General features: G+C 36.7%; 1 protein-coding gene across 1 annotated transcript in view; it reads left to right on the top strand.

The window, feature by feature from the left end:
• Nucleotides 1-2,129: 2,129 nt before the first annotated feature.
• The window catches only part of ARID2 (AT rich interactive domain 2 (ARID, RFX-like)), a gene marked incomplete at its 5' end in the record, with an annotated part of 13,410 nt that continues 1,918 nt past the window's right edge, over nucleotides 2,130-13,621 (top strand). Inside the window, 5 exons of the mRNA XM_010296966.1 lie at nucleotides 2,130-2,278; nucleotides 7,536-7,674; nucleotides 7,777-7,862; nucleotides 12,089-12,212; nucleotides 12,309-12,400. Of these exons, the coding sequence (XP_010295268.1) occupies nucleotides 2,130-2,278; nucleotides 7,536-7,674; nucleotides 7,777-7,862; nucleotides 12,089-12,212; nucleotides 12,309-12,400 (590 nt within the window). The remainder of the gene's footprint in view (nucleotides 2,279-7,535; nucleotides 7,675-7,776; nucleotides 7,863-12,088; nucleotides 12,213-12,308; nucleotides 12,401-13,621) is intronic.

Raw genomic sequence — 13,621 nt, 5'->3', positions numbered from 1 at the left:
AGCATGTAACATTTTGTGTTGTATATTTCAGATGTTCCTGTTTAAAATAAACAATTTTTTAATGAGACAGTATTAAAATCTTTGAATATCACTGGGAGAGCGTGCCAGGAAAACCCTTGAGAAAATTCATAATTCTGGATTAATTGCAGGATTTGCTTAGAATAGAGTAAATAATGCATGAACCACACATTGAACGATGAGAATTGAATGAAATACTAAATTCATTCAGCAAGGTCACACTCTCTCCAGCACATTAAATGAGACATAAGTTCTATAGGGATAAAAAGTGACATAAAGACCTTCATAATATCTTGATATCAGGATGCCAAGTGAAGATTGCAAAAAGCAAGCTGTACTGCTGATGCTTGATGATTTTACTGTCAGCTTCACTTTAAAAACGCTGTGTTAAAGGGACGTTGATCTTAAAAAGCTCCACTTACATCTTTTAACAAAAGTTAAACATACTGTGAAGATTCATTACCCAAACTCTAAAATAGCTTAGAAGTCTTCAGATGAAAATCACTGCGGAATTCAAAATAATTTGTAGTTATGACTAATGGACTCAAGAGTCTGTTCTTACAACTTTTTGCACATACAGGTGACAGGCATCACACAATAGTTGTGCTGTGTTCAGGAGTTTCGCCGCTGAGTTTTGTCTTTTATCAGGATTTATGCTTGGACATGCGAAGATTTTTTGGTTTTGATGAGACTTTCTTGCTGTCCTTTTGGTCATATTACTAGCGTTGTATGATCTGTGATAGTAACTCTTTACCTTGTATGACTGTTGTCCACAATGCCAGTAGAGAGCAGTAAGAAGAAAATTTCAAATAAATATGCAAATGAAATGTCAGAAGTTGCACTTAACTGTTTCTTTACAGTTAAAGTCTAAAGCTGTTCAGTAACAGAGCTGTAAGGGTGTAAACAGAGTATTGTGTGCACCATTTGAAAGTGCTGCTTTTATAATATTCTTAAACACAGACTTTGAAAGTAGTTTTGTTTGGTTTCTTTAAAAATGTGTTAATGTTCTTTTTCTAACAGTAGGGAAGAAAAGGATGTCAGATATTCATTGCCAGATAATATTCAGAAGCTTAATTTTTTTAATTGTAGTCTTTTTATAAATGTCTTGCTGGCCAGGGCCTTCTAGGAAAAAAGAAAGAAGAGAAACAGTATTCTGACATAAACACCGTTCCCAAGTGGGGAAGTCCAGTGTTTAGTATCTATTATTCGGGGCGGGGGGGGGTGTGTGTGTGTGTGTACATATTTTGGCTTTGCTTTTAACTTTTTTAGGTCACTTTTAAGATAATTCGCTGTTAAACAAGTGTCTTGTAATATTGCAGGCAAGCAAGTGGAACATCTTTTTCCTTTCTGAAATGTTTGTATTTCACTGTATAGAAGTTGTGTGGCATGTTTAGGCATTCTGGGCATGTGGTGTTCTGTGTGAAGGTACATGTGCTGGCTGGTTTTAGATGAGCTTAAAGAATTACATAATTTGCCAAGTTTTATAGAGAGAAAGGTATTTTGTAGTTTGAGCCTGCTGGTCATGATAGTGTTTCTTCTAAATTGTTCAATTTACCTTTTCTTATGCACTCTCTAACACAGGCTGATGTATACTGATGTGGCAGTTCAAAAATTCCACAGATGCAGCACATAAAACCATTTCATCAAAGAACATAGAGCAGTTTTAGATGTATCAGTGCTCATTTTACTTCTTTTAGCAATATTTTCTCCTACATTTACATAGGAAAGCAAACTACTCACTGTGCTGATGATATTGCAACCCCTGGAGTTTGCATGTTTTTTTCTTTGCTTAAGCCTTTGCAAAATAATGCTAACCTTTGCTCCAGTAGTGCCCTTGAGAAATTCCGTTGCAGTAATAACTCCGTATTTGAATTTGGGTATAAGGTTTAGTAATTTGAATATTAGAAACTTCAGCATAAATACTGCAGTGCAAAAGTTGTATATTCCTCATGTTGCTGTGTCTGTTAACACTTTGAACTCTGAATAAGCATAAAGCGTGAAAACCTGTGGTTGATTACAGTGTAAAACAAAAGATCTTTAACAAACAGTAAACTCTATGTCAAGTCTTGAAATAAGGCCTGTTTAAGACTGTGTTTTAACTTTTTCTGCAGAGCACACCTGCAACGTCGATACCAACCATGCAAGTACAGGGCCAGCAGATCAATTTGCAGCCGCCTTCATACACTGCAGCAAGTCAGCATGCAGAGCAAATGAAAAAACCTGGACAGAACTTCATGTGTCTCTGGCAATCTTGTAAAAAGTAAATGGCTCCTTTATTTAACTACCTTTTACTAATATGTAACAGATGCTTGTATATAGAAGGTGATTCTACAAGTTCTAGCCATTCTGTTTCCTTAAGTTACCTTATACTTTGTCTGTGGGGGAAAGAAAAAGTGAAAAGTGTTGAGGAAGCTGAAGCTGAGATGGGGGAGTGCAAGACATTTAACTGCTCTCAATTATACTTCTGAGCATAAAATTAGTATTAGGTGGTTTTCGTTTAATATCTTGATTCTTCAGTAATAAATATAATATTTTCATGTAGCTAAGTTAAAAAAAAAAAAATCCTAGCTCTGAAGCTTATTCTCTGTATTGCAAATACAGAAATAGTTATTGTACTCCAGTTACAAACCACGTCTTAACATATTCTTACGTTTCCAGCTTTTAATATTTCTTGTGTTTCCAGTTTTGCAAGAGCAGGGTGTTGCACTTCTATGTCCTGGTCAAAGTCTTATTTAGATTATGACTAATTTTAGTAATCATGATACCATTTGTGTGCCACAGGACTTCATTGTCACGAAAGGAAATAAAAAGGAGCTTTGCCTTAAGACTAGACAGTAATGATTAGACTTTTTTTGATTTGTTATTGTTCTTAAGAGAGAGGAGTGAGCTAGCAGACTTCTGGACGTAGGCTTTTAAAAACATGATACTACCGTTGTTACCTATTATCAGCCACTTTGAAAACAGTGAGAGAAATCGCATAACATACAAGATGGGCATGAAAAAGGGTGAGACGCTTCCTTGTTGTAGGACAGGACAAAGGGAGCACAAGGATGAGCTGATCTGGCAGAAAGCTGGTGTGTAGACATTCAGAAATTGGGTTGAAATGATGGAGAAGTTTGAATCTTTGGAACTGATGGTGAAAATGAGGCATTTGAACAGAATTAGAGGAGTACTGAAGGACAGTTAATCTGTAGACCCCTGAAGCTGTAATTTCTGTTTCTTTCATTCCTTCCAAACACAATTCAAACATCATTAAGTCGATGCAAGACATACAGATGTTAGATAGGACTCTAACTGTACTGTACTGTAGAGATCTGGCACTTTTCAAATAATCACCCTGTTTCCTACCTTAAAAGTGATTTTTGTTTCTTTGGTAGGTGACAATTCTCTATGTAAGAAATACATGTAAAGGCTTTACATACTTCTTACTTTACTCCTTTACTACTAATAAATATAACCATAGAGCCATACTCGACTGGCTGCACAATAGATGCATAAATAGCTGTGGTGGTACATAAGTGGGTTGTACTAAGGTGGAAATGAAAAGCTGGGGCAGTTTCTTAGCAGAAGCCTTCCCAACTTAGACTATCTTGACGAGTTTGCTGAACAACAGTTTTGAGGCCTTACTTTCTTTTACGTCTAAAGTTATGTAGGATGATTTGTGTAGAGTTGAGATGACATCTAACCATGGAGCAAGCTGATGCCACATGTGAACTAGGATGTGAATATGTGCAGACAAATTTTGGGGCAGGAGGAGGATCAATACAATTATTATTATCTTGCATTATCAGTCTTTTTGTAAGTTTGTCTTAAAATACTATTCCAGTGAGTTTTCCTGAGACTGAAGTTAAGGGCTACAAGGGTCATATTTTACAAGTTGATCTCGACATTTTATTTCAAAGATAGTGTATTATTTCTGTGGCTTTAGTTTCTCCTGCGGTTACTTACCGTACTGGGTTTTGTTCATGGTAAAGTTTCATTATTTTCAAAAGCCTTCAGAGATTTTGCATTGATAGATTGTAGTCCATGTGACACACAGCTCTTGTTTTTACGCTGTCTCTCACTTTTAAAATATTTATTTCACCTACAGCCTAAAAACAGTTTAGATAAACATTACACTCAATGTTCTCTGTGGTGAAGAGAGAACCAAAATGTTAACATTAGCATCTTCCTCAAATGTATATTGTTCATTCAGATTCTTTCAACAGCCTGATTCCTGCTCCTAAACAGACATAAAGAAAAACCTGGAAGTGCCACCTGTTATTGTAACCGTTTTATTTATAGCTCTCAATCTTAGCTGTTTTTATTGACTTGTTAAAGCAGGAAACAAGATTCTTTTGAGGGGTCATTAGTTTATGTGAACTTTACATCCGCTACTTGCTTTCGTTCATGATTGCTTAGCAGTTTTCTTCCCTAGGTATTTAGCAGACAGGTGGTTCATCATAGTAGAATGATAGAACAGTGCTTCTTTCTAGGGTTTGCAACTAACTGGAAAGATATGACAGGAGGCAAATTTCATACAGTCATCTGCATCTGTTTCTCTGTGCATGTTCTTTAGTTTAATTCGCACAGCATATTAGCATTAATATCCTTCCAGGATGTATTGCAGAAGGCAGTGAAGGCCTTCAAAAACATTTTATTGAGAATCATAATAAATACAAATAAATAAAATAGTATCTTCTTTCCTATCCGCTAACTTGGCTGCTGCAGTCAGCAACATTCCAGTGTCGCGGGTGTGGGTTCTGCTGTTTTGTTTTTTAGAACTGAATTAGGAAACATTATACCAAGATTTCAAAATAAAATGCAAGGGATTTAGTAGTGCCTGAAGGCCATAACTAGATCAGGCCTAATTATGCAAACAGTTGTAATGATTGGCCTCTCGCAGATGTATTCAGCTTTAGTATCTGAAGTGGAAGTAAAACCCTAAAAGGTGTCAGTCAGCACACTACTGTGCATTGAGGATGTAAGAGAAAGTAGGTGTTTCCTTTGAAGTTCAGCTGTCTGCAAGTACTGCTAATTGTATTCAGCTTAATGTAAAAGCTGCTATTTTGTTTCACAGGTAGGCAGGAGATGTCTGCTCTTGAATTGCTTTGTATTTTAAAAGTAAATTGAAATGCTGTTGAATCTCCACTGCCTGTCAAGTCAGCTATTTAATGTTCTGTTCAGCAGTTGAACAGAATGAGGAGATATTAAGTGGGAAACAAAGAGTCTAGACTCAACTGACCGTATTCTCAGTACTTAAGCTTTTTTTTTTATTACTACATTTAGGTGTTTCTTTAAGGAAAAATAGTTTTTCTCTGGAGAATGGTAGTAAATTTGAATCTTCTTAGATCAATGATTGAAGTATAACACTGAATGTGTTATACAGTGAATGAACCAACATAGCTGAAATAGCTTTATTTTTCTTAAAGCCTTGCCATGTTGAAGAACATGTTTTAAACTACATTTTGGTTTTCACTTATGCCATGTAATTTAGTTCATCCATGCCAAGAATTATTAATAAACAGATTTGTGCTAGGCTTAAGTTTACATACTGACTTTCCCCTTTATTGTGGAAAGACATTTTTCTGTCTTCTGAAACATGAACTCTGTTGAGACAATGTAGATGCAAAACATTTTCTCTTCATTTCCTACTGTGGGCTATCCGGACCAATAGCAAGAGGCAGGTGTTTCTCTCCCTTCAATAAGAGGTGAATGCTTTTTGAGAAGGTAGTATTTAGTGCCTACGCAGAAGGTAATCGCTGTATTACAGGTGGTCATTGCAGTAGGATTCAGTTGACTTGTCTCTGGGTGAAATTAGCTCTTTGACACCTTTATGGGGCTCAGGTAACAGTATCTGTACACTTAGGCCTACGTATTGATTGCAAGTATGTTTGCATACAGCATTGAAATGAGTTGCAGGATGTGGAAGGAGGTGGCCAGATCAAAGCACCTACTGATCTGCTATTCATATGCTGATAGTTCTGACTTGAACTAGTCCGTGAACAACTGCTGTAGGTGTAAGATGTTGCTTCATCCTTGGCTACTTGCTGTAAGTCTCTGATTGGAGGTTGTCTCCCTCTTGGCACTGTTCAGCCCAGGGAGTTCAGTCAAACATCTTAACACAAATACCTGTCTTGTTAACTGAAACGAAAATACTGGCCTGTGAACTGGAGCAGCTGAGGTGAGTGCCTCTTCGGGAAGACTGCTGTGCCAGTGGCATCCATCCAGCAAGCGTGTGAAGACAGCTGGTGGTAATGACTTCCCAAAAATGGCAGCAACTAAGTTTCTAGACCTTTTCTGTCCAAGCCTTAAGTGGGTGTTGATGAGCTGGGTTAGTTGTATCAAAATGAATTGCAAGCAGCTAAGTCTTTTGTTTATTTTGGCCATTTTTTCTCTGTTGAAGTAAGGAATGTAATTTGTAATACTTGAGATACGTTTTAAGGTGTAAATAGACTTAAATGCACACTTTGAGTCGTTCACTATTTTCATTTAATATTGTTTGAAATACAGAGGTTCTCCATTACCATCTGATGTAGGTTAAAATAACACATCTTTTGTCTATGTGACAATTTGAAAGTACAAATCCAAGAACTGTTTAAGAACTGTTGACTTGCCAGTATTTTGAGGTGGCACTCACAGTGAGTTGTAACATTTCTAACACTTTGAAATGGAAGCCCTTACTGGGCTGAACTCACTGTAAGGTTATGTCACACCTGAGCTCTCACCAAATAAAACATACAGAAATCATAAAATACACTGTCGAGTATTACAGGGCCAGGCTTAGGACAGCTTCATCTTTTCTGTTGATGCAGAAGCACTTCATTTGCCGAAATACCTCGTGTCCTGTGCTTTCGGGCTGTTGGCAGGCAAAGTGCTTGGTTTGAGGTTTTGGAAAGTCATTTAAAAATTGAGGTTTAAGTAAAGATGTTAAAAAGGGTCACATAAGTGACACTTTTCAACTTTTCTGTGCACCAGGGAATGACATCTAGCCATTTTTGTGGTATTTAGAATTCAGGTGCTAAAGAGCACTAATTTTAGATTGATGTCTTATTCCATCAGTTTTGACAGTTGTGCAGTGTGGAGAGCAAATAGAATGAATGGTGTGCATCTCTTTTTCACAATTAAAGTTTAAATAAGGTCTGAGTATGACTGCCAGTAAAGAAGGAAAACAGGAAAGGGAATATATGAAACCCAACTCTTTTAGCTGTTTATTACTGTGTTTTACTTGTATTGCAGAGAATGGATCTGTTGGACTTAACATATATTATTTCTTTGGTAAAGTATAAATAGAAAAATAGAAGCATGGTATTTCAATCGAATTTGGCAAAACCATGTTGCCATTTGTTGTTAGCTCAGTGGCTATACATGTACATGGTTTTCCTTTTAAAATTTGATGACTTTTCATTTATCAATGCATGTCTTGTTTCAGAAAATAAAATTGTTTAGTCTGTATGGGTTTATGTTTGTGATATTTGTGCTTTATTATTATCTGGAAAAAAAACCCCACTTAAATTCCCCTCCCTCTCTTTTTGTAGGTGGTTTCAAACACCATCACAAGTTTTCTATCATGCAGCAACTGAACATGGAGGAAAAGATGTCTACCCAGGGCAGTGCTTGTGGGAGGGATGTGAACCTTTCCAGCGGCAGAGGTTTTCCTTCATTACCCATTTGCAGGTGCAGATTTTTTTTTTTCACATAATACTTCAGAAAATAGTAGGAATTTCATGGTAAATTTTCACACACCTTTCTCACTGTCTTTCTCTTTTCCCCAAACAGGATAAGCACTGTTCTAGAGACGCTTTGCTTGCAGGATTAAAGCAAGATGAACATGGACAAGCAGGAAATCAGAAGCCTTCTAATAAGTAAGAGAGCTGAGCCTCATTAACAGTAGTGAAAATAAGAGGATTAGAAATTACTGGAAGAATTTGCGTATTTATAACTTGGTTTATCAGGTGAAACTCTGCATATGTACAGTCTGTAACAGTAATCAGATTTGAGGTCCATTGCAGTAAGACAAAATGGACAAAAGAGGGAATAGATTCTGATGGGGGAGATGTGGTTGCAGTTATCATAAAAAGAACAGGTAATTCTTCACCTTATATGGTCAGTACTCTGTGATGAACATTGTTCTCAACATTTTCTCCTGATTTTTCCCAACTGGACAGCATTTTATAACTTCTATTGTAACAGGAAGGTGCTTGTAATCCAAATGGAAATTTATTTGTTGTGTACAGTTCAGCTGTTTCATGCAGTTGAGATGGATTGTCTTGTAGCTTGTTGTATTCCTTCCAGTTTTGTGGTCTAAATTTGGGCTGATTTGATCCAGGGAGTCTTGTAATAAACTTTCCTTTAAATAAGCAAACAAGTTAAATATGAACTCCTCTGCTACCTGGAATCAGATTTGGCCCTCCTCTTTCCCAAAATGATTTCAACCATCTGGAATTAATATTGGAGAGCGCAACCCCCATTGCTGTGGGGTTGGTTATGCTAATATTGGACTTATTCAGGGCTCAGTTACTTGTATAAGTGTATTAAGACTAGGTCTTTGTTAGTAACTAACTGGAATCTCTTCGTTGCAACCTAAAGACGTAATTATATGGTCCCAGGCAGATTTTTGTAGTCTGTTCTGTGGCTAGTTAAATTTGCTACTAAGCTGTTGGAGGCAGCAGAGAAAGTTGAGTATGAAAGCTGGGAAATTTAGTTTGGGAGTCCTTTTATTTTTTTAATATCAGCAAACTTCTTAACATAGACTTGTTTCATTTCACTGAACAACATTCAGACCTCTGAAAACCACAAAATGAAGAATGATGGTAATGTAGTCTTGGTAAGTGGGCAGTGCAGGGCTGAAACCATCTGCCTTTTCAAAAATGTTCCATCACACAGATAACACATCCAGTAGCTCTGTGTCTTCACAGTCTTTAAAATTGGCACAGGTACTCACATTAGAAAAAACATTTGTACATCCCCTCTTCTAAGGTAGAATTCCCTAATTAGGTCAGATTCAGAAAATAGGAATTTATATGCATAACCAGTTCTCACTGAAGTGTAGAGACTGCAATATCACAAGACACTAAGGATATGATTTCAGAACACAAGTTGAAATATGAGCATTCCACTACTCGAAAGCGTATGTTTTGATTTTCCTTGCCATCCCTTGTTCGTTCTCATGCCTATGCACTGCTTACAGTGAGAGAAGTAGCTTTAGTTTTTGTCTGATTGCATGGTAAATCAATTCTGTGGTGGGTTTTTTTGTTTTGTTTTTTTTTAATCAATCAAAAACCTGGGCTTGCCAGGTGAGTGGAATACACTTGCCTTACAGTCAGTTGAACACCGGTACAGGAGGTGGGCTGGAACAAAAGGAAGGGATGAGACCTTTGTCTGTCAGCACTCACGACAGTTAATGCACTCAGTTGTTCCTATACGAAATCATAGAGGTTCCCTGTCTGTTACTTTTACTCTCTTCCCTCATGTATCCATTATTCCTCTTTTACTAAAGAAGAAGTCAACAAACAGGAATATTTTGATTATATGTAATGTGTAACTCACGTAATCCTACAGCGCTGCCACAACTGAAAAGGGCATCTAGCTACATGAGGGATACAAGACTTGATGATTTGTTTTCTGGAATTAGTGACTTGTCAAACAAAACCCTAAGCTTACTCCAACAGGTCAAGCTGGCTTACATGGTGATGTCTGAAAGCTGACTTAAAAGTTTTTTGGCTTAATTTACTTTTTGTTGAGACCTAGAAACTTGTCACATATATCATCACACCACTGACAGTCCATGTGACTAAACTCTTGTATGGAGAGGAAACAACTTAAAAAGCTGGTGCTGAGATGAAGCATGTGTAGGTTGTCCACTTGCAGGCATTAATTAGGCCAACTTTCTTCACTTAATCACTCATCATGTAGTAAAACTACACCTACCTCAGAGAGTGCAGATAGAATGAGTGTTATTGGTGCTGGAAGTAAAATCTGTGGCACACAGTGTAACAAACAAGGGCCCATTCCCCTGTTCATCATTTCTGTCTATCATAACACCATACATTCTTGAAAAAAGCTGTAATGGCTTTTGCTAGAACCAGGTAGGCAAAGTTAAGCTTCATTACAGAGTTGGTTGTATACCTTAATTCTGCATTTCTTTGCTTTTAAAGTTCTATTATATTAACTGTCCTCTTCTGGTTTTCAGAGGTAGCTGAATATTGCATTCTGGAAGGTCAGGTAGCACTAGCAATTAACTGTATGCTGACTGTAGCTTTGTGCATTCAAATCTTTTTGGATTCACATTAATTTTTTTTTGTGTTGCCACTGAAGCAAAGGTGGTAGCGTGAGCTACCAAAAATATTCTTCACACACCATGGGAGTGGGACAGGAGATAACTTTAAATCACAAGATTAATGGTATGGTTTGATACTAAGTTGATAATATAATTAAAGAAATTCAAGAAATATAGATGTTTCTTGAGAGAGATACTTGCCCACAGACACAAGTTACTCCACTTGATGTCTCAGTAACTTTTTATCAAATTCTTTTTTTCCAAAATCAAAAAGACAAGACAATCTTTCAATATCTTCCTAATTTGTTGCAGTTGTCCCTTTTTCAATATTTCTAGAGCCAAGGCAATAGTACTTCAACTTTCTAAAATACAGTATGATAGCTGTTGAAGAGGGACATTCAGAACAGCCTCCATTGATGAATCCTTGTGCTTCTCCATATAAGGAAAATAAAAGTGCTCCAGAAATTAAAAATGAAGATGATAATTCCTTTACTGTGATACTTGGTCTCCTATAAACCTACGTCATTGCCCAAGAGTTTCTTAATTCAGCCCCTGCCCTTTACTTCATAAAGGTTTTCAAACTCTTACTTCCATTCAGGGGATGATGACAGTGTGATTATGAGCTAAGATTTTAGGAAGGAGTTACTACTTAATTTTCTGTTCTGTGGTTTAAAACCACTCATGAAACCTTTTTCTAATTTTTAACTAGGTTTCCTTGTTGTTAGAATTTCAGATTGTGAAGAAAGTCTCTCTGAATAGAGAAATTCTTAGAATATTAATTTACAGAGAAAGATGCCTAAGTAATACTCCTACAGGCTAACTTTCATTTAAAAAAATGGAACATTTACATTTGATTTATGCTTCCTTTGCAAGTAAGCACTACTGTATATTTCTAGTATATTGAGATGTTCTAATTGAGTTCTACTAGGGTATTAAAAGACTTAATAATATTGTTCAATATGTTGAAGCATGGTGATATTTTTTCACCATTAATACTACAAAACTTTCCTTTGAGATGCCATTATGAGTCTTGCTTATTAAGTGAAGTTGCATATTTATACATTCTAAACTCTCTAATTGTATGAGTAATTTCAAAGTTTTACATGAAACGGAGCTTTGACTTCAGTGTTAATACTGAAAATGGAGAATTTGCTTCTATGTTTGTTATTTGTACTAGCTTTGTAAAATACTCTGCTTAATTTATTAATCTCAGTCTGAAAGCTGCAGTAACAGGTAATTGGTTTTACAAACGTTTGATCTGATTTAACGATTAGATGTTTCAAGTCTTGGATCATAACTTAAATCATGTTACTTTATATTACTCCTCACTAACCACAGTTAACAGGTATTTTATATTGTCTTAGTGTCTAATGGTCCTGATGAGCCCTGTCAAGTTTGAATAGCTATATTTTAAGGACATTCTCTGGCCAAATCTCAGATGACATTTACATAGCTGCTATCACAGTTCCTGTTAAATCCTGTCTGATAATACATTCCTTTAAATGGGTACACTTCAGCTATGTCATTAGTACAATATATTACTTTTCCATCACAAATGTCATGGATGATGAGCAGTGCTTGTTCAAGAGAGTGTTTTTTCCCATAAAATAAAGCCCATGACTCTTCTGAAGGCTTTGTAGTAAGGTTTATCTCTGTGGAAACAAAAGGCAAATCACACACCAGCAGCAGGTGTTACTGGATCTTTGTGTCTCTGTTCAGATAGGTTAAAAAATTGTCAAATTTTCAGAGTTGTTAATCTTCTAGAAAGTGGTGCAAGGCTTATTTTTATTAATTCTTTCTTTACTAATGTAGGCAGCCAGCTGCAGGCGGTACTGCCTCTACTCCCAGAGCACAGAAGGCCATTGTGAATCATCCGAGCGCTGCCCTAATGGCATTAAGGAGGGGATCAAGAAACCTTGTCTTCAGAGATTTCACAGTTAGTATTGTTTGACTAATACTGTTTGTATTAGATAGTAATTGTTGCTTGCTGTTACGGGGCTTTTAAATTTTTTTTTCCTCTTTACTTTCATAGGATGAAAAAGAGGGACCAATAACTAAACACATCCGATTAACAGCTGCCTTAATATTAAAAAATATTGGTAAATACTCAGAATGTGGTCGCAGGTAAGCATCGTATGATTGTTCTAATACCTGTGGGCAATGTTGTTTCCATTCTTTAAGTACCAAACAATAGGTAGGTTTTACCTGTCCTTTAAAAAAAAAACATTGTGTATTTACAATACAATTTCTATATCAGTTCTGCATTGTTTAGTTGCCCACACAAGGGCTCAGCATCATCTCACCTAAGACAATATTTATGATCCAGACTTTTGAAATGTGTCTCATAAATTTGACAGGTTATATTTTTGGAGACAGATCAGAGAAGCCTTTGCTGTGGGTCTGTCCCTTTTCTTCCTGAAGGCAGTACTGCATGACTCTGAAAATTGATTCTTCTGTAAGCAACTTCCCACTGGCAGTACCCTTTTGTCTCAACTTGAGAAAGGGGCAAAGTTGTGAAGTGACACACAATTGCATTCCATACTTGCTGCCTCTCTGTTGCTTTCTCCTCCAAGCTTGGGTTAACTCTCATAGTGACTCGGTCAGCTTTCCTCTTACCTGTGGAAAATCCTTCAGTAAGTAAATAGACCAATACTGACTTGTGGTACTAAGTAGGAAATGTTCTTTATGATGCAGAAGGAGTAGTAGTTTCTTACTGTGCCAGTAATCACCGTGTGTGCCACTTCTGCTTTTTCCAAGAATTTACAAGCTGAGTGTTTTCTTGGTTTTGTTTTGGATTGTTTCAGCTTCATAGTAGCGAAAGTAATTATTTCTAGTAAGAATCTGTTAAGTTTGTCTGTTCTTCAAAAACCTTTCAATAGGGAGGAATTTCCTAGTTGTACAAAAGAATTTTGATAGTGGTTGTAGAAACCCTCCTGCTGTCTTCAGCTACCTAATTGGGGGTTGTAGTGAAGACAGAGACAAACTCTTCTTGGAGAGTGTAGTGAGGGGGATGAGGGGAAATCAGCAGAGGTTGCAGCAAGGGAAATTTCAGTTAGATATCGTAATTAAAAAAAATAATCACAAGAGTTGACTGAACATGGGAACAAGCTCCCGAAAGAAGCTGTGCAATCTCTATCCTCTTAGATATTCAAAACCCAACTGGGTATTGATTTTGAGGAATGTGGTCTAGCTAAGGAGTTGGCCCTGCTTTGAGCATGAGTTGGACCACATAACTTCCAGAGGTTCCTTATAACCTGAATTTAGTCTTCGATTTCAGTGTTCTCAGATTTCAGAAGTCTTTAAAGTATAATATTCATGGAGTACTTCTGTAGCACTTTTCTAATG

The sequence above is a fragment of the Phaethon lepturus genome, unplaced genomic scaffold (genome assembly GCF_000687285.1).
Source record: "Phaethon lepturus isolate BGI_N335 unplaced genomic scaffold, ASM68728v1 scaffold39171, whole genome shotgun sequence".
Classification (NCBI taxonomy): Eukaryota; Metazoa; Chordata; class Aves; order Phaethontiformes; family Phaethontidae; genus Phaethon; species Phaethon lepturus.
The sequence above is the reverse complement of the archived record's forward strand: the minus strand, read 5'-3'. Positions and strand labels throughout refer to the sequence as shown.